Source organism: Hemiscyllium ocellatum, chromosome 3 (genome assembly GCF_020745735.1).
Source record: "Hemiscyllium ocellatum isolate sHemOce1 chromosome 3, sHemOce1.pat.X.cur, whole genome shotgun sequence".
Lineage (NCBI taxonomy): Eukaryota > Metazoa > Chordata > Chondrichthyes > Orectolobiformes > Hemiscylliidae > Hemiscyllium > Hemiscyllium ocellatum.
This window is the reverse complement of record NC_083403.1, coordinates 106,877,990-106,899,992: the sequence shown is the minus strand read 5'-3', so window position 1 is coordinate 106,899,992 and position 22,003 is coordinate 106,877,990. Positions and strand designations below refer to the sequence as shown.

The window sequence follows — 22,003 nt, the reverse complement described above, 5'->3', positions numbered from 1 at the left end:
CCATGAAATGGAATCCCTCTTTCCCACACCAATTCCTTAGCCACATGTTTACTTCCCTAATCATACAGCTGCAGCGCATCACCCGCCCAGCCATCTCTGCTTAGTTAATTACTTTACTACTTTGTATAGGTTTGAGTTAGAATACTTTCTGATACCTCTCTGCTATAGTCTTTTTTCTAAAAAACAATTAATAGATAAACCATAAAAAGTAATTTTTTTAACCATTCACCAATAAAGAAATAGAAAATCCTTACCTTAAAAACCAGAGTCCTATTTTTGGTTAGAGGAGGGGGAGGGGTGGGGGTTTGGTGGGGGGGTGGGAGACACAACACGTGTAGTGTCTCGGGTTCAGCCACTGCCCAAATATATTACCGGCAGTCCCCTGGTCATCGCTCCTGCTCTTCCTACTTATTAACTAGGTTAGAGGAGGAGGGCGGGTAGGAAACACTACAGTAGTGGAGTCTCAGGTTTAGCTGCCTTGCTGATATATATGGTCACTGCTTTCCTTCCCGGCTGCCCCTCTGGTCCCCGTCACTTCCTCCGCTGTTCCCGCTCCTTCTGTGAAAGAGAAAAACACCGCAGCCCACTACCTTTAAGTAATTTTAATAAAAACTGTCTTACCTTATCTGCAGTCTTCCGAGTTTGTCCTACCTCCGCTGCTGCTCGCATTTAAACAGAAGTGTCAGACATTCTGTTCATACTGAGTGCTGCATCTGAGAGAATTAGATCAGTGCTAAGGACCTTCCACGTGGAAATAAAGAGTGACTTGGTGATCGGATTCCGGCCTCTCTCGAGTTATTTCAGAAATCTTCTCTTATTCAGTGCAATTAATGCTACTTCTCAATTAATTTCTTGGAGATCATCCATTTGGACATAAAAAAGGATAGAACAGAGTACGTTCTAAATGATGGAAAAGTAGACACAATGCAAGTTCAAAGAAAGTTGGGATGCATTGATCATTAAAATGATATGAAGAGGTCCAGAAAATAGTTTAGCTCGTGGAAATGTTGCTGGTCCTGTTTTGAGGAATAGCATGTAAAGAGGTAGAGCTGTACAGGGTCTAAGTTAGACAACTTCTGGAATACTGCCTCTGAAATTGCCTAGCAATCAGCTGAATTTACTTAGGGATGGGCAGTTATTAATGGCAATAGCTATATCCCTTGAAACATTAAAGAAACAAAAAACTATTTCAGTTGGTTGAGGGAGTCAACAACGAAGGAGCATGGTCTAAAGGTTCAAGCTAGACCTCTCAAATGAAATTAGAAAACATTTTTACACTCAAAGGGACATAGAAATTTGGAATTCTCTTCCATGCACAACAGTTCAGATTAGATTAGATTCCCTACAGTGTGGAAAAGGCCTTTCAGCCCAACAAACCCAGACCAACCCTCCCAAGAGTAATCCACTCAGACCCCTTTCCCTCTGACTAATGTACCTAACACTATGGGCAATTTAGCATGGCCAATTCACTTGACCTGCACATCTTTAGACTGTGGGAGGAAACCGGAGCACCCGGAGGAAACCCATGCAAACACTGGGAGAATGTGCAAACTCCACACAGACTGGAATCGAACCTGGGTCTCTGGCGCTGTGAAGCCACCATGCTGCCCTAATGCAAGTACATTTTTAGCTTGATTGATAGCTTGTTTTTATCTGTAGTTGCTGACAGATAGAAGGCGAAAACTGAATTTGTGAAACAAAAACAGAAATTATTGAAAAACCTCAGCAGGGCTGGCAGCATCTTTGGAGAGGAAGCAGAGTTAATGTTTCAGGTCTAGTGACCCTTCTTCAAAACTGATTGAAACTAGAAAAGGTTGGTATACATGCTGAAGATGAGGACGGAGAGGGAAAGAGTAAATGATAGATGTGATGGTGAGATAAAAGGACAGCAATTAGGCAGACAAAGGAATGGATAAAGGTCAGCCTGGAGAATCAATAGCTGCTAAAGGGGACCATTAATAAGACCATAAGACATAGGAGTGGAAGTAGGCCATTCGGCCCATCGAGTCCACACCGACATTCAATCATGGCTGATGGTATTTCAACTCCACTTACCCGCATTCTCCCCATAGCCCTTAATTCCTCGTGACATCAAGAATCTATCAATCTCTGCCTTGAAGACATTTAGCGTCCTGGCCTCCACTGCACTCTGCGGTAATGAATTCCACAGGTCCACCACTCTCTGGCTAAAGAAATATCTCCGCATTTCTGTTCTGAATTGACCCCCTCTAATTCTAAGGCTGTGTCCACAGGTCCTAGTCTCCTCGCCTAAAGGAAACAATTTCCTAGTGTCCACCCTTTCCAAGCTATATATTATCTTGTAAGTTTCTATTAAGTCTCCCCTTAATCTTCTAAACTCCAATGAATACAATCCCAGGATCTTCAGCCATTCCTCGTATGGATCATCCGTGAGAATCTCCGCTGGACACATTCCAGTGCCAATATGCCCTTCCTGGGGACCAAAACTGGACACAGTACTCCAAATGGGGCCTAACCAGAGCTTTATGAAGTCTCAGTAGCACAACGGTGCTTTGATATTCCAACCCTCTTGAGATAAGTGGCAACATTGCATTCGCTTTTTTAATCATGGACTCAACCTGCATATTTACCTTTAGAGAATCCTCGACTAGCACTCCCAGATCCCTTTGTACTTTGGCTTTACGAATTTTCTCACCGTTTAGAAAGTAGTCTATGCTTTTATTCTTTTTGCCAAAGTGCAAGACCTCGCATTTGCTCACGTTGAATTCCATCAGCCATTTCTTGGACCACTCTCCCAAACTGTCTAGATCCTTCTGCAGCCTCCCCACTTCCTCAGTACTACCTACCTGTCCACCTAACTTCATATCATCAGCAAACTTCGCTAGAATGCCCCCAGTCCCTTCATCCAGATCATTAATATATAATGTGAACAGCTGCAGCCCCAACATTGAACCCTGTGGGACACCGCTTGTCACCGGCTGCCATTCCGAAAAAGAACCTTTTATCCCAACTCCCTGCCTTCTGTCAGACAGCCAATCCTCAATCCATACCAGTAGCTCACCTCGAACACCATGGGCCCTCACCTTGCTCAGCAGCCTCCCGTGTGGCACCTTATCAAAGGCCTCTTGGAAGTCTAGATAGACCACATCCACTGGGTTTCCCTGGTCCAACCTACTTGTCACCTCTTGAAAGAATTCCAATACGTTTGTCAGGCACAACCTCCCCTTACTAAATCCATGTTGACTTGTTCTAATCAGACTCTGCTCTTCTAAGAAATTAGAAACCTCATCCTTAATGATGGATTCTAGAATTTTACCAACAACCAAGGTTAGACTAATTGGCCTATAATTTTCCATCTTTCGTCTTGATCCTTTCTTGAACAAGAGAGTTACAACAGCGATCTTCCAATCATCCGAGACTTTCTCTGACTCCAGTGACTTTTGAAAGATCTCAATCAATGCCTCCGCTATTTCCTCAGCCACCTCTCTCAGAACTCTAGGATGTATCCCATCGGGACCAAGAGATTTATCAATTTTAAGACCTTTTAGCTTTTCTAGCACTTTCTCTTTTGTAATGGCAACCATACTCAACTCAGCCCCCTGACTCCCTTAAATTGTTGGGATATTACTCATGTCTTCCACTGTGAAGACTGACGCAAAGTACTTGTTAAGTTCTCCTGCTATTTCCTTATCTCCCATCACTAGGCTTCCAGCATCAGTTTGAAGTGGCCCAATGTCTACTTTTGCCTGTCGTTTGTTTCTTACGTATTGAAAGAAACTTTTACTATCATTTCTAATATTACTGGCTAGCTTACCTTCATATTTGATCCTCTCCTTCCTTATTTCTCTCTTTATTATCCTCTGTTTGTTTTTGTAGCCTTCCCAATCTTCTGATTTCCCAGTGCTCTTGGCCACTTTATAGGATCTCTCTTTTTCTTTGATATACATTTCCTGACTTCCTTTGTCAGCCATGGCTGTCTCATCCCTCCCCGGATAATCTTTCTTTTCTTGGGGATGAACATCTGTACTGTGTCCTCAATTATACCCACAAACTCCTGCCATTTTTGCTCTACTGTCTTTCCCGCTAGGCTCTGCTTCCAGTCTATTTTTGTCAGTTCCTCTCTCATGTCCTCATAATTACCTTTATTTAACTGTAACACCATTACATCCGATTTTGCCTTCTCTCTTTCAAACTGCAGACTGAACTCTACCATATTATGATCGCTGCTTCCTAAGTGTTCCCTTACTTTAAGATCTTTTATAAAGTCTGGTTCATTACAAAGCACTAGATCCAGAATAGCCTGCTCCCTTGTGGGCTCCATGACAAACTGTTCCAAAAAGCCATCCTGTAAGCATTCCATGAATTCCCTTTCTTTGGATCCACTGGCAACATTATTTACCCAGTCCACCTGCATATTGAAGTCTCCCATGATCACCGTGACCTTGCCTTTCTGACAAGCCTTCTCTATTTCCCGGTACATGTTGCGCACCTGGTCCTGACCACTGTTAGGAGGTCTGTACACAACTCCAATTATGGTTTTTTTGACTTTGTGGTTCCTCAATTCCACGCACACAGACCCCACATCATCCGAAACTATGTCATTCAGTGCCATAGATTTAATTTTGTTCTTAACTAACAAGGCAACCCCATCCCCTCTGCCCACTTCCCTGTCTTTGGATGACAGTGGGTTGGTTTTGGTTGTATTGTATGAGATGACAAGATCTGGTGTGTGTGGGGTTAGGGGAAAGACATGGGAGCATGTGCTCAGGCTCTAAAATTATCGAACTCAATATTGAGTCCTGTATTTGGTTTCCCAAATGGAAGGTGAGGTATTGTTCTTCCAGTTTGCGCTGAGTTTCGTTGGAGCACTGCACAAGCCTGGGACAGAGATATTAGTCAGGGACCACGAAGGTGGGTCAAATGGCAAGCAACAAAAAGCTCAGGATTATTTCTGCAGACAGAGAGTAGGTGTTCTGCAAAATAATTATCCAGTCTGCATTTCATCTCCCCAGCGTAGAGGCGACCACATTGTGAGCAGCAAATACAATAGAATGGATTGAGTGAAGTGCATGTAAATTGCTGCTTCACCTGGAAGGTGTGCCTGGGGCCGTGCATAGTGAGGAAGGGAAAGTAAATGGGTAGATGTTACACCTGTGATTATAAAGGAACGTGCCATGGGGTTGTAGGGCAGTATTGGGAGGAATGGACCAAGGTGTCCCAGAGGGAACAGTCCCTGCAGAATGCTGAACAGAGAAGTGAGGGAAATATGTGTCTGGTGGTGGCATCCAACTAGAAGTGGCAGAAATGGCTGCTAATGATCCTTTGGATGTGTATGCTGGTAAGTGAGGACCAGAGGGGCCCTATTGGAGTTATGGGAGGAAAGAGAAGAGTTGAGAGCTGAAATGCATGAGATGGGTCAGAAATGGCTGAGGGCTCTGTCAGCCATGGTGGTGCAGAATCCTCGAAGGAGAACATTTTGGAGCCCCCTTTGTCAATCTGGCATCATCAGAGCAGATGTGACAGAGATGAAAGAACTGAGAGAATGGAATAGGGTCTTTCCAGAAAGCACAATGTGAGATTGTATAGTCAAGGTAACTGTGGGAGTCAATGGGAGTGTAGTGACTAGTGCTGGCCAGCCTGTCTCCAGAAATGAAAACAGATGTTGGGGAAGGGAAGGAAGGAGTCAGAGATGGACCAGCTGAAGGTGAGAGTGGGGTAGAAATTGGAAGTGAAGTTGATAAACTTCTCCAATTTCAGATGAGAGAGGGAAGCAGCACTGATGATGTCATCAATATACCAGAGAAAGAATTGTGGATGAGGACTAGAGAAGGACTGAAGCAAGGAATGTTCCCAATATCCCACAAAAAGGTAGGCATAACTGGGACCCATGGCCACCCCTTGGACCTGAAGAAAGTGGGAGGGGTTAAAGGAGAAGTTGTTCAAAGTGAGGACTAGGCAGAGGATGGGGATGGTTCAGGCCTTCTTTCCAGGTAGAAGCAGAGATCCCTGAAACCACCCTGATGGGGAATACATATGTAAAGGGGTTGCAGGTCCATGATGAAGAGGAGGTGGCTGAAGCCCGAGAACTGAACATTTTGAAACTGGAAGTGTCAGAGGAATTGCATATGTAAGCAGGAAGGGACTGGACAAGAGGAGAAAAAAATCAAATTGAGGTAGGAAGAGAGGTGTTCTGTGGGGCAGGAGCAAGCAGAAACAATGGGTCTGCCCGGGCAGTCCTGTTTGTGGATTTTGGGAAGGAAATTGAAGCGGGCTTTATGGAGCCTGGGGACTATGGAGGCAGTGACAGAGAGATCACCAGATGATTGATTTATGAAGTTAGGCTGCAAATCATATTTATTTAATTGAATGGTGAAAGAACAGACCTGACAGAATAAATGGCCTAGTTTTTTTTATGTTTGTCAGCTAAGTAAAATACTTAAATTGTGCAGCTTTGTGTTCCCAGAATAAATGCCAACATCTGAAAGAAAGGATTCCGCTCTGATGCTGAAGAGTGAGAGGGTAATACATAAAAAGTTGTGGAGTAGGGAAATGAAAGGACAATGGCAGAGGTCTAGAAGTGAGAGAGGAAGAATGGAGCACAGTGGATGGTTTTGAGGACTATAGCAGGAAACAGTTGTAGATGGAGGGTGGCAGCAAACAGTCGACTGGCTTGAAGGATATTGTCAGAGGATGTTGGAAAAGCATGGTGAACTGAGACCATGAATGGCTTGGAAACAAAGACCATGAATCTAAATTTGGGACATTGGTACTCTTTTCTACAATGTGGTGATGAAGTTTTGGGTAGATGTTAGGCAGTATAGATTTTAAATTATAGTTAGATAGATCATGAAGTTATAGAAAAGACCTCAGGAGGTCATTAGGGCAGCTATAGGAAAAAATTCAAGGGCTCAGAGGGGAGAATGTAGAAGACTATTTACAAGGTCAGTGCAAAGACTGTAGGGGAGTGATTGGAAGATCAGTGAAGTGAACATTTGAGGAATTCATCTCTTGAAGACTAGTGTAATTTTTGACTGTATTCCCCAGAGAATTCTTGAACTATGTAGGTTGATCTTTCTGAGTTCTCAAACTGAGACAGAAGGAATCTTCCAAAAACTAATCATTTTGGTGTAATTTTTTTTAATGAATTCCATAACTTTTCTTTTAGACTGAGTTGCTGATCATATGATTTCATGGGTTGCGAAATAATAATTTCACCTGTTTGTGCCTTCCAATACACAGGGCTAAATTACACTAACTCACTAATAAAATATCTATCAGCTTCTCGGCCATTGCTTCCAAGCTATTTTCAGATACATGATTTTAACATAAAAATTAACACAATCCCAGACAACAAAATAAATTAATCTTACCTAGGCCTTCAAGAAAAAGCCAAACCCAAAGAGACATTTTAGAAGCAACTACCTTTTAACTTCATCTTTACCATATCTTACAAACATACAAAGGACACAACACAAGTACCAGATTCCCATTCATTGCAGCTACAAATCCACAACTGTCACCTCAGTGAGGTGAATTATGATGAGCAAATCTAAATCTTCAAAGCCTAAAAATTAAAATTGAAACAGCCCTTTCACAATAAATCAGCCTAGTAGCCTTCATTATGGAATTACTTAATATTTTCATAGTACTTTGTAAAACATGTAATGTGCAGTGTAATTCATCTGAACTGTACCAGTTTAAGGACCTTGACAAGGGAGTATCAGAATCATGGGTTAAGGGTCTTCAGGTAACTGATATTATTGATATTGCCCAGGTGGTTCCACAACACCCGGGCTGATGAGGCTGGCCCAAATAGGCTGAAGATCACCGCTGAGTTCATCATTGGAGCCTAAGTGAAGAGGCCACTGACTGAAGCCTGTGGCCTGGAGAGAGAAACTGAGATGAACAGGGCAAGGACAAAGCTGGATTCCACCTCTATGCCAGTGCATGGCGCAGTCTCAGAGGATGAGGAATTCACAACTGTTTGCTCTTTCTGTGACCTTCTGCTCTATGTGTATTTAATCATTTAGACTTATTACAACAGCTCAGGAATCTGTGGATGCCATAGGAAAAGTTAGTGAGCTGTTTCAATTTTAGTTTTAGGCTTTGACTTTTGAAGATTTGGATTTGTTGTTCATCATTCACCTCACTGAGGTGACGAATGTGGGTTTATAACTGCAGTGAATGTGAATCTGGTACTTGTGTTGTGGTACTATGTATGTTTGTAAGATGTGATGAAGATGAAGTTAAAAGGTGGTTGCTTCTAAAATGTCTCTTTAGATTTGGCTTTTTCTTGAAGGCCTAGGTAAGAACATCCTACTGTTTCAGTTTTAAACAACAAATCAAAATGAATTTGTCTGTTATCATTGATGTGTGCAGACATGTGAACTCATAGTTAGCTTCTGGGTATAACTGTCAAAAAGCAAATGAGCTTTTGAGGGTTTGATGTCTCCAGCTTTCCCTTGTAGCCGTTTTGTAAAAAACCTTCAGTCCTGGGAGTGATTTGAATTGAATACTTTGAGTACTTCATGAATGTCACTAACCTGCCTTTGGCAGTAACCGAATGAGGAGAAATAATGTTGCACGTGAGGTACCTGCACGATTTCCTGACAAAACTGCCTGAACTGCTGTAGCCCCACAGCTTTTTCTTACTCCTTGCTTGCGAATGCTGCACTGTGGTAACTGTCTTCATTTCTCTATCCGCAGATCAGAGAGTGACTTCCTTCTGCACACTGAATGATATGCGGTCAACACAGAGCATGGAGGGTTCTGAGGAACTCGGCCTACACGTTGGCCAGGCAGACAGAAAGGATCATTCTGATGATACAGAGTATGTATAACTTGAGGCTCTTCCAATAGCCTTGTTGTAAAGTGCACTCAGTATGGCTTCAAGTTCAATGAGCAAGTATGTAGCATAATGGAGCCAAGAAATTATTCAAATAGTCCATGAGGTTTAAACTACAAAGTCAAAAGGGTAAAGAGCAACTTAGTCTTTGTTGCTCACAATTTATTTACCTGGTGTATGTCTATGAAATTAATATTCATATTAATTGTGCTCTGAAATCTGATTTTTAAAAAAAATTATGATACTTGAGCACTCCCATTCCACGGCTATTGTTTTCAGCTCATGTGTCTTCTGCCTTCAGTCAAGACTGCAATTCAGTTTATGCATCAATCTAGCAATGACTGCAGTATAGCTGTCAGTAGACGTTCACCTACCTTAAACCTGTTGGATTACAGCCACCGTTCTATTGACATTTCTCTCCTGAATACGTTGCACTGATTTACTGGTGAGAATGTACATTTTACGTTTGAAGGTTCTATGATGGTTTGTGGAACACTTCTTTTTATCCCTTATTGTATTTGAATGGACACACTGATGGATAAACTTCCTTTAGTCTGCACTGCTAGTCAGGGCATAATGTGATGTTTAAGTGCTAAGGAAGAGCTGGTTTGCCTGCCTCATTGAGATTAATAAGAAATAGTTCCTCAGTTAACATTGTATGATGTAATTTAAAGGTTAATTGCTCTTCAGAATTGAAGATAGAACCCTAGATGCTTTTACTGAAAAATCTATAAAGAGCCTTCAGATATTGTATGTTTCCTCACTTTGCAAACGATTAACTTTGTTCTTTTTATGTTTTTTAAATTAAGTTCAGTAAGATATTCACATTCTAAAGTATGTGATGTCTGAAGCATGGCATAAAGTGTGTATAATGTTAGCGGATCAGACATGTTTTTCCTCACAATGAATCACAGAATTTGCAGTTTTGTTGAAGTGCACTAGATAAGGGACATTTTACTACCAGGGCCACTTATATGAAGAAGATATTTCATTTATATAATATGCACTTAACATTTGTCTCCAGCTGTATCACTTTCCCACCCCTCTCCTTTCCCACCCCTCTCCTTTCCCACCCCTCTCCTTTCCCACCCCTCTCCTTTCCCACCCCTCTCCTTTCCCACCCCTCTCCTTTCCCACCCCTCTCCTTTCCCACCCCTCTCCTTTCACACCCCTCTCCTTTCCCACCCCTCTCCTTTCACACCCCTCTCCTTTCCCACCCCTCTCCTTTCCCACCCCTCTCCTTTCCCACCCCTCTCCTTTCCCACTCCTCTGTTGCAACTCCATTTCTCCTCCATAAAGTTTGAGATAAAATACTTAATCAGCTCTCGGCTATTCAGTCGATTTAATTTTCAATTTACTTCTTTTGAATGATCCCAACCATTTGACTACTAACATATTTATCTCTTGCCTATGAACCCTTATTGTGCCTAATCTTCTTCCTTATCCAAATAATTACTTCCATTTCTTTACTTATTATACCTTGCTTGGATCTTCCTATATAATTTTGCTGTAATTATTGAACACCTTTTTTGTATCAAATTCCTGCTCCAGTTCAAGTCTTTGAGCTGGAAAAGCAGGGTAATGATAACAGACAAGTACCCTGACTACTGCCCTCCCACCAGAGTTAGTATTTGCTCAACTTATGCACATCAATAAGTGCAATGAACAAACAAGCTTATTCTAGTTGAGTACCCAACAATGACCGAGCGCAACCTTAATTTGGTGGTCATTTTGTTTTTAATCTGCCTTTAATAGCAAGGATTAATGCGGAAATTGCAGCTCCAGGTGGCTTGTGGTGTTCCAATTTCTTCCTCCTACTTCCATTAAAAACGAATTTAGGAAAACGTACGTCAGATAACTGTATCACTTGGGAATGATTGATCCATCACCCCACAACCCAAAAAAATCAAATCAGGCATTTCTGTTCACCTGACCCCACTGTCAACTTACCAGTTGTCTCAAGTGCAAAGATTGATAAAGTTCTTAGATATGGACAGTTAGAACATTCTAGGTGTTCAGAAAGTATTTATTTTGAAGGCTGGCAAGCTATAACATAGTAAAGTCAACAGTTTTCTACTGCCATTTACGTTTCCCATCAGATGGCAGGGTTATTAGATAATGTGAACTTTATACTAGCCTCTCGTTTAGGCAGAACACAAGGCTTTTGCCAATCTAGGCAGCAATGCCACTACAATGCAAAACAGTTGGTAGATTGTACCTCCTTGTATTACTCATTGACAGTCAAGTATGTTTCCTGTGGTGATCTGCAGTGAGTTCTCCTCAGGCCCATTTGAAACCTGGGCTAGTGTGCTTCCCTTCACTGAGTTTCACCACCTTGAATTGCTACTTCAAATCAATTAGAACTGTGGGCAGTTAGAATGCTGCCACGCTGTACTGCTTTGGCAAGGGAGTGGTCCTTAGGACCCCGAGCCTGTTTTGCAGTTACATGTGGTTGTGACTGTCTGTATCTCTATTCATTTATCCAATTGACAACAATCTGTCTGTCTGTCTTAGAAACTACACTTGACTGCGCATCCATTTCCTTTTATAAGGAAAGGTAAGACATAGGAGCAGAAATAGCCATTCAATCCATCGTTCTGAGAAATCATGACCGATTTGATAATCATCAAGTACACTTTTCTTGAGTTTTCCCTTGACCCCCTTACAGATTAGAAATCTGTGCATCTCAGCCTTGAATATGTTTGATGACTCAGCCTCAACATCCCTCTGTTTCTGTAAAGTACTCCACAGATTCACAACCCTCCAAAGAAATTCCTTCTCATCTCTGTCTTAAATGTGCAATCCCTTATTCTGAGATTATGCTTGCTGGTCCGAGATTCTTCCACAATGGAAAACATCCTTTCTGCATTTGCCCTGTCAGGTCCTCTTATTATCGGGAAATGTGTTTCCATTGCCATTTGTGTGAACTTCAAGGTCAAAAGTATAGATGTAGGCCTAAATTAGACTTTTGTATGGTTAATTGGGTAAGGGGGAAAGGCAATGCTGAATGAGGTTGGGTGGGCGGAGGGGAGCGAGGTGCAGGTGAAGTAGGCATGTAGAAGGTGATAGAGTCATCTGATCATTTTTATCATAGTCTCCTGAAACAGTTTCGCCCCCAAATAGGAATTATCTCATTTAAAAGTGAAGTTCCACAAGTGAAAAATGCTATGGGCCCAGTAAATAGTGTCATGTTTCATTCAAGCACGACATGGATTTATTTATTAGCGAATGGACTTGAACTACTTCGTTGAGTCTTATCACTTATGTTAGGCACTTGGAATGCATTTTTCCCATTGACTCCTGAAATAGTGTCAAGGGAACTTTATATTTCCACCTGAGAGGTTCAATGACGCATACAAAATGTGGCCTCTTAAACAGCTGACCCTGTCTGTCATGTCCCCCACTTTCCTCTGCTCATAAGAAAACAACTCCAGTCTATCCAATCCCCCTTTATAACTAAAACTCTCCAGCCTAGGCATCATCCTGGTAAATCTCCATCTGCACCCTCTCCAGTGCTATCACACTCCACCTATAATGTGGATTCCACACTGCACACAATGCTCTAGCTGTGGCCTAATCAGTATTTAATACCTGCTCGTCGACTCTGAGCCCTCTGCTATTGAAGGCAATTATCCCATATGTTGTCCTAAACATTTTAACTACCTGTCCCAATACCTTAAGGAACTAGTGAACATACATACCAAGGCTGCTGTGATCCTTGGTGCTTCTGAGGGCCCTAGCATTCATCATGCATTCGCTTATCTTGTTTTTCCTGCCCAAGTGCATCACCAAACACTTAGACGGATTGAATTTCATTTGCCACTGATCAGCCCATCTCACCAGCCTGTATACATTCTCAGTAATCTGAGGTTATCCTCCTCACTATTTACTATCACACCAGTTTTTGTATCACGCACAAACCAACTGATAAACCCTCTGACATTCAGATCTAAATTGTTCAGATATATTAGTAACAACAGGAGTCTCAACATCTGTGCCCAGTAGGGTTCAGTTTCCAGTTACAAAAACACCCATTGATCATCACCCTCTGCTTCTATCAGCTAGCCAGTTTGCCAATTTTCTTATGATTGCATGGACTTTAACCATTGCTATTAGTCTCCCATGCAAAACCTTATCAAAAGCCTATTTAAGGTCTGAGTAAACTATGTCAAATGCAGTGCCCTCATTTAAACACCTGGTAACCTCATCATTAAATTCAATAAAGCTGGTCAGACATGACCCTTAAGAAAACCTCTTCTTATATATGAATAAAAGGCCTTGGGATTCATCCTTAATTCTGCCCACTAAAGTTATTTCATGACCTCTTTTAGTCCACTTGGTTCCTCATTTAAGATTGATCCTACTCTCCCGAAAGTCCTCGTTCTGTTCTTAGCTGTCTGGACCTTATGTACGCTTCCCTTTTCCTCGTGGCTAATCACACGATTTCTCCTGTCATCCACCGTTCACGAATCTTGCCTTGTCTATCCTGCAGTATGTTGAACCTATCTTTGAAAGCCTCCCACATATCAAATGTAGACTTCTCTTCAAATAGTTGCTCCCAATCCATATTTCCCAGCTCCTGTCGAATTTTGATATATTTGATCTTGTCCCAGTTTAGTACTCTTCCCTTAGGACCACTCTCATCTTTGTCCACGAGTATTCTAAAACTTACAAAATTGTCATTATTCCCAAAGAAATCCCCCACTGCAACTTCTACCACCTGGCCTGGCTCATACCCCAACACCAGGTCCAACATGACCCCTTCCCTAGTTGGACTATTGATATACTGCTCGAGAAATCTTTCCTGAATGCTCCTTACAAATTCTGACCTCTGACACAAATCCCAGTCAATGTTGGGGAAATTAAAATCTCCCATCACCACTACCCTGTTGCCTCTACATCTTTCCATAATCTGTTTACCTATTTGTCCTTCTACCTCATGCTCACTGTTGGGAGGCCTCAACAATGTAACTGCACCCTTCTTATTTCTCAGCTCTACCCATAATGCCTTCCTGCTCAAGCCCTCCATAGTTTCCTCCTTTAGCACAGCCGTGATATCATCTCTGACCAGCAATGCAAGTCCTCCCTGCCTTTTATTTCCCTCCCTGTCCTTTCTGACGCGTCTACACCCTGGAACATTTTAGTTGCCAATCATGCCCTTTCTTCAACCAAATCTCTGTGATCGCAATAACGTCATACACCCAGGCACTAATCCAAGCCCTAAGTTCTTCTGCCTTACCCATTATACTCCTTGCATTAAAGTACATGCACTTCAGACCACCAGTTTCTTTGCGTTCACCTGCTCTCTGCTCGGTCTTCCCTTAGTGATGTTAACTTCATGATCCTTACAGTCTCTAGTTTCCACCTCACTGTTGACTAGTCTTCTCTTCTAGTTCCCAGCCCCTGCCACATTAGTTTAAACACTCCCCAACAGCAGTAGCAAAAACTCCCCCAAGGACATTAGTTCCAGTCTGGTTCAGATGTAGACCATTTAATTGGTAATAGTTCCATCTTCCCCAGAACCGGTCCCAATGTCCCACAAATCTGAACCCCTCCCTCTTTCATCATCCCTCAAACCATGTGTACGCCCTGCCTATTTTTTCATTTCTACCCTGATTAGCACGTGGTACTGGTAGCAATCCTGACATCACTACCTTTGAGGTCCTCCTCTTTAACATCTCTCCTAGCTCCCTGGATTCTGATTTCAAGACCTCATCTCGTTTTTTACTTCTTTCATTGGTGCCTATATGCACCACGACAACTGGTGTTCATCCTCCCCTTTCAAAATGCTCTGCAGCCAATCAGTGATATCCCTGACCTGAGCACTTGGGAGGCAACATACCGTCTGGAAGTCTCATTTTCAGCCACAGAACCACCTATCTAATCCCCTTACAATAGAATCCCCTATGACTATGGCCCTACAAGTCTTTTTCCCACCCTTCTGAACAACAGAGCCCAGCCTGTGCCATGATCCTGGCAACTGCTGCCCTCCACTGGTGAGCCATCTCCCCCAACAGTATCCAAATGGATACCTGTTTTGGAGCGAGATGACTGCAGGGGACACCGCCTTCCTACTCTTTCTCTGCCTTTTTATCACCCATTCATTGTCTCCCTCAGCAATTCTAATCTGCGGTGTGACCTATTCATTAAACGTGTTGTCCACCACCACCTCAGCATCTCGGATGCTCCACAGTTAGTCTATCCACGGTTCCAGAGCCATCATGCAGTCAAACAAGAGCTGCAGCTGGGCGCACTTCTTGCAAGTGTAATAGTCAAGGACGTCAGCCACATCCCTAAGCTCCCACATCAAGCAAGAGACACATGCCACGGTTCTGAGGTCCCCTGCCATTGTAAGCTTTAACTCAACTAACTAAAACCAAACGATGCACTTAAATATATAAAAGAAAAGGAAAAAAGCCTTACCTTAGAGTCCTTTTCTTCTGGTTAGAGGAGGAGGTGGGGAGCGGGAGGGAGTAGGAGGGAGGTACTACACGTGTAGTATCTCTGGTTTAGCTGCTGCCCAAATATATACTAAGTCCTTAGCTTCCCGGCAATGTCCTGGTTTCCAGTGTCACCTCCACTCTGTCTCCCGCTGCTCCCTGACAGGAAAAAAAGATGTTGGAAATTTGAATGAATGAGTATCAATCCAAACATTAATTCTTTCTCTTGCCTCTTAGTATATGCTACTAGATCTGATGAGTATTTCCAACGTTTTCTTATTTTTATTTGTGTTATGTGTATTGTGTGGGAGGTGTCCTTGAAGCTTTACTGGTGACAAGCCCACACTGCACTTTCAACCTGATTTCTTATATTAGACTATGTTTAAGCCTGTGTTTGAATTTATTGGTTGGTTTCTGTTAGTTTTCCAGATTGTCATGTGCTAGTTCTTGCCTGTTTAATAATATCTGCAAAGTTTGCCATATATGCAAATGTAAAGAATTAAATGATGTGTCTGCTATTTTGGACTAACCCAAATCAAGGGATTTATTAGAAGTCAGATATGAGGAAGGCGTTAGGCCACATTTTACTGATCAACATTTTGGTTGCTGCGTTGGTTTTGTGATCTCAACAATATATTTATTGTTGGTATCACATGGTTGTGCTTTTAACATTGAAAAATATCGACAGATGCCTTCATGCAGTAGTTGAACAGGTGGTGATAATATTTGAGCTTTCTGTAAAGTGTTCAGTCACACATAACATTTGCTCCAATTTCTCTTGACCTCGAGTCAATTACTAGTTTCTTCATTTACATGGAATGTAATAACTACATTACTCTTCATCAAGATGTACTTTAGGTGCGCATTTCAGTCAATGGATCATACTTCATTAGTGAGTTCAACATGAAGAATGTACAGATGTCATCTGAACCCAGATCCTTGTATTCACTGCTGTATTCTATTGAGGAGCTGAAGAAATTGGATTGCAAGGAGTGATGCTGAAAACAGAATCCCTTCTCAGTGAAAAGGGAAGGTTGAGAGTTGATATGATAGCTGTTTTTTTGGATTCTAAAGAAACCAAATAATGTAAATCATGAGCTGTTTCATTCCAGAGCTCTAGACTTAATGCACATGAACATTTTTGATATACAGAGAACATTATTTTGAAAATTATGTGCAGAAACAATATTTTGGTGAATTTAATAGTTTTTTATCTCTCCTATTTGTTACATTTTTTGAAGTACAACTCGTATTGAATTGAATTGAATTTATTGTCACGTATACCGAGGCACAGTGAAAAGCTTTGTCTTGTGAGCAATACAGGCAGATCACATAGTTAAGTAGCATCGATAAGTAAATAATAGGTAAACAGCAGTTTCCAAAAGGCATTTGATTAGGTGCCACATGAAAGGTTACTGCACAAATAAACACTTTTTGAGATGATATCTTAGCACAGGTAGAGGACATGCTAACCCATAGGAAATCAGAGTTGGCATAAATTCTAATTTTCACGTTGGCAAACTATAGTTAATGGAGTACCATAGGGATCTATCTGGGGCCTGAACTATTTGTGATCAATATTAATGACTTGGATGAAGAAGCTCAGATTTGCTGTTTAATGTGGGAAAATGTACGGTTGTCCACTTTGACAGGAATAATAGAAAAGCAAAGTATTATTTCAACAGAGACAACAGAATGCTGCGATCTGGTTATCTATGTATGTAAATTGCAAACAAGTAAAAAGCAGCATGCAAGTAAAGGGGGTAATTAGGAAGGCCAACAGAATGTTGGTGATATAATGTAAAAGTAGAAAGGTTTTGCTACACCTGTATAAGTTATTTGTGAACCCATATCCGGAGTATTGTGTACAGTTTCGGTCACATTCTTTAAGGAGTGACATAGTTGCACTGGTAACAGTTCATAGAGGTTGACTCGGCAGTTTCTTGGGATGAGGGGTTTGTCTTATGAACAAAGGGAGAGCAGGTTAGGCATCTACTCACTGAACTTTAGAGACATGAGGGATTATCCTATTGAAACACAAAATTCTGAGGTTACTTATGCAAATGCAACTTGACTCCTCTAATGGAGATTCAGGAACTAGGAGGCACAAAAGAGGTCTTCCGTCTAAGACTGAAGAGGAGGAATTTCTTCTCCCAGAGGTTAGTTGCTGTTTCAAGTTCTTTTTCTCAGTGAGCTGTAGAGGTTGGATTATTGAGTATATTCAAGACAGAGTTAGATTCTTGATTAATAGGAAAGTTGGGATATGTGGGGCAAGCAAGAAATTGGAAAGAAGGCCATAGTTGATTCAGTCATGATTTTATTGAATGATGGAACAGGCTTGAGGTGCCAAACGGTCATTTTCTGTTATCTCTTATGATCTTGAATGAATAGCAAGTCAGTGGTGTCTGGCAGCAGTCAGTATTGTGCACTCCAGTATAAATTAGATAAATCTCTGTCAGAAAATAACATCTTGGAATGCAAAGTTAAAAATCATACAGCACCAGGTTATAGTCCAACAGATTTATTTGGAAACACTAGTTTTTGGAGGGCTGCTCCTTCAGGTGGTTGTGGAGCATAAGATCATAAGACACAGCTTTTATAGCAAAAGTTTACAATGTGATTTAACTGAAATATATTGAAAAAAAAATCTGGATTGTTTGTTACATCTCTTGAAATACAGTAGTGACGGTAGCTTGTTTGGAAGCAACAGATGACTTTGGACCTTTGATTCTTGAAGCTTTCCATTAGTGAAGTTTTCCTTAGCTCAGATAGTCTGATTTAAACTCATCCATCAGAGTTAATTACTATAATTAATCAAAAACTCCATTATTATTATATAGAGTGAGTAGAAGACAAGCTGGCTGAACTTTGGTCTTTGTTTCTATTCTCATTTCCCTCTCTCTCGATCTTGTTCTATCAAAATGCGTGTGTTATGTGTACATATATTATGTATAGATATACACACGCACATTGAGTATGTTGCATTTCACACATCAGCCTTCAGAGTGTCAAAAATATTTTAACATACATTTAATGCTGGTTACTTTAACTTGAAGGAGGAGCAAAGGCTCCTGCCAATTTGCAAATCTCAAAGCGTTGAATCTTCAGCTGACCTTAACATTTCTTTATTGTCAGAAACAAAGCCTTAAAAAACACAGAGCAAGTTCTTTTTTCAAAAAAAATGCAGCTTGGCAGCAATATACAACATTGTTCCTTGGTACAACCATGTAGTTAAAACTATGAATCATCTGACTTACCACAAGAAAAATTGAGTAAGACACCAGTTATTCTGTACTATCTGTACTTATTTTTTTAAAAGGTGAACAAAATAATAAATAATTCTGTTACTTTTTAAATCATATCCTTCACACAAAGTTTAACCTCCCTGCATTCCCTATATTTGAACCATTTTAATTAACATTTTAAGTTGCAAAGTAGGACTTATGGACATTAATTTTTGTGGAGCAGCTAGATGTTTTAGCAAGTTAAGCACTGGAATTTCTGTTCAAATAGATGATATATCCTCGGTTAATGTTAAAGATCATACATGAACAGAGAATTTCAATCTACTTCCTGGTAGGCATGGTTAAGGATAAAGTTAAAAATTACACAATGCCAGGTTTGTGCTTCCAAATAAACCTGTTGGACTATAACCTGGTGTTGTATGATTTCTAACGTCGTCCACTACAATTTTGGGCGGCACGGTGGCACAGTGGTTAGCACTGCTGCCTCACAGTGCCAGGGACCTGGGTTCAATTCCCGCCTCAGGCGACTGACTGTGTGGAGTTTGCACGTTCTCCCCGTGTCTGCGTGGGTTTCCTCCGGGTTCTCCGGTTTCCTCCCACAGTCCAAAGATGTGCGGGTCAGGTGAATTGGCCATGCTAAATTGCCCGTAGTGTTAGGTAAGGGCTATATGTAGGGGTATGGGTGGGTTGCGCTTCGGCGGGTCGGTGTGGACTTGTTGGGCCGAAGGGCCTGTTTCCACACTGTAAGTAATCTAAATCTAGTAAGTAATCTAAATCCAAAGTCCAACACCGGCTCTTCATGGTTAAGGACTGAATATCTGTAACTTGACAGGTCTGTTAGCCTAACCATTGAAATGAAGGTTGTTGTGGGAATTTGGGTTCGAAGGAGTGGGACTTTTTAAAAATTATAAGACATGGGCATCTCTGGCTGAGTCAGCATTTATTGCCTATCAGTAGTTACCCTTGAGAAGGTGGTGGTGAGCTCCTTCCTTGAACTACTTGGTGTAGGTAGATTGTCAATGCTGTTAGGGAAGGAATTTCAGGATTTTGATCCAGCAACCTAGTGAAACAGTGATATATTTTTAAATCTGAATGGTGAGTGGCTTTAATGGGAACTTACAGTTTGTGTGCTTCTGAACATTGGTGGTGAAGGAGCTGAATGTTAGTGGATATGATCCCAATCAAACGTATTGCTTTGGTCTGGAAGGTGCCATGCTTCTTGTGCTGTTGGAGCTGCACTCATCCAGTCTAGTGAGGAGTATTCCATTACTCTCCTGGCTTGTCAGAAGTGGGTACTGCAGATGCTGGAAATCAGAGTGTAGATTAGAGTTGTGCTGGAAAAGCACAGCATGTCAGGCAGCATCCGAGGAGTAGGAAAATCGACATTGAAGGGTTTTTGCCCGAAACGTCGATTTTCCTGCTCGGATGCTGCCTGACCTGCTGTGCTTTTCCAGCACCACTCTAATCTACAATCCTGACTTGTGCCTTCTGATACTAGACAGGCTTGGGGAGTTAGAAGACAAGTTATTCACTCCAGTATTTCTAACCTCTAGCCTGCTCTTGTAGCCATAGTACTGACATCACTAGTCCAATTCAGTTTATGATCAATGGTAACCCAGGATAATGGGAGATTCTATGACGGTGATGCGATTGAATGCCAATAGAACATCATTGAATTTGCCTTCAGTTGTGAGCACCCAGCCGTTAACAGAACTGCCCTTACTGAAAAATGCCATCCTGGAAAATTGCATTTCAGCAATTTCTGGAGCTTTCTCTCTTGTGCTTTTTTTGAGTGCTATAAGAATACTTACCTCTTGAGTAGGTTATTCCGAAGAAACATCACTTTAACATGTATAGAGATATGAGTTCAAGAAAAAGCTTTTAAAATAGCCAAAGCAATTTTCAAAATGAAATTGTCAGCCATTCTATCTTAATTTCCCTTTCCCCCCGATATTATTCCAAGCCCATTACTGCTAACATAGTCTTGGCCTTATAGATCCCATCTGGATCATTTGCGTAAGGATCCACCTGTGTCATAGCAGGTTGACCATTATCATCCATTTCCACCTGTTCCAAGTATTTTCCAGTTCTGTAACTCGCTTAAGTTTAGCCTCTTTTCCGACCTATTTTCTATTTTACTAGTATCCACAAACTTCCCAATCTACTTTTATCCATTGTCCAAAAACGATCTCCATTACCCACGCCACTTGTTTGCCTTTTCCAGCTACAAACTATTTTCTTCTGTTGTGGCCTCTCTGAACCACTCCTATCAGGATGTCTGCTAGAAATCCTCTCTACTGTAGGTCACCTTTTCCTCCAAAATGTTTCCACCAAGTCAGTAGTGCTATTGCATTTTCAACGTCTCCACTTTCAAACCCACTGCTGCCGTAAACTCTCCTTATCCACCCAACTCCTACCTGCAGAAGACAATAGTACTACTTAGACTCTTTATCATATACATTTTTCAGTCGAAGACCTGGTAATAATGGTATGTCACTGTGGATGACATCAGTACTTGTGAAATGACGCAGTTCCACAATGTCACAAAGGAGATCCACTCTCTTTAAAGATGAAAATTATCTCTAAATTGAAAACAGATAGACCTTTTATATAACTTTGAATTAATTTTGTTTGTTTTGTCCAGGATTTCTGAGTACCAGTTCAGCCAATTGATACCACATACTGTAAAGGTATATCCACTATATGATACAGAGCAATTAAATGTATTAATATTTAAAATATTCATGGCCGACCTAAGTCTTCAGCCACGAATACCAATATTTTCTTGTTGTTTATCTTCACCACATTCACCCTCAGAACTATCTCTTGTATATGTTGCTTCAATTACTTGACCCCTTATCAATGACAATTCCAGATAGTGAGATTTAGAGTCACAATGGGAACATCTATTAGTTATTCCCTTTGGATTCTGCAGTTCATTCTTGTTGACTGTCACCCGAATTTTGCATTTCCTGTTGATTGAGAAATCAAAGGTATGACCTCCCCTTCAAATGCCTTTCAGCAATTCCACCTTTATACAAGCACCTGCAGACTAGGCTTCCTTCAGCTTTAAGAATCAGTTATCACAGAGTCTTCCACTTTCTGTAATGCTGCAAAACTCCCAACATGTCCATGAAAGTAACTGAAAAGTATTGTCTCCTGAAAAATGCTTTTGGAAAAGCAATTGTTTGCTCAAAAAAAAAACAGAACCATTACTGCATTTTTGAACCAGAAATCTAACCATGTGCAGGTTTGTGCACAACCTAATAGGTTAAATGCCACCACTGACTCCAAAATCTCTAGATTGAACTTCCTAAGTATTTTATACTAGTCATTTGGTCTTGAATGTTGAGGTATGATTAAAAAGTTTGTAAAAGATTCAACATTAAGCCATGTGATTGATAATGCAAAAGAAAGTTGTAGGCTGCAGGAACTTATCATTGGATTTGGAAGGTGGAAAGTATAGTGCCAAATTAAATTTAATCTGAAGAAGT

At 41.2% G+C, this 22,003-nt stretch overlaps 1 protein-coding gene across 1 annotated transcript in view; it reads left to right on the top strand.

Moving 5' to 3' along the window:
* The window catches only part of LOC132834023 (signal-induced proliferation-associated 1-like protein 2), a 427,470-nt gene that overhangs the window by 374,165 nt on the left and 31,302 nt on the right, over positions 1 to 22,003 (top strand). Inside the window, exon 18 of the mRNA XM_060852741.1 lies at positions 8,686 to 8,809. Within this exon, the coding sequence (XP_060708724.1) occupies positions 8,686 to 8,809 (124 nt within the window). The remainder of the gene's footprint in view (positions 1 to 8,685; positions 8,810 to 22,003) is intronic.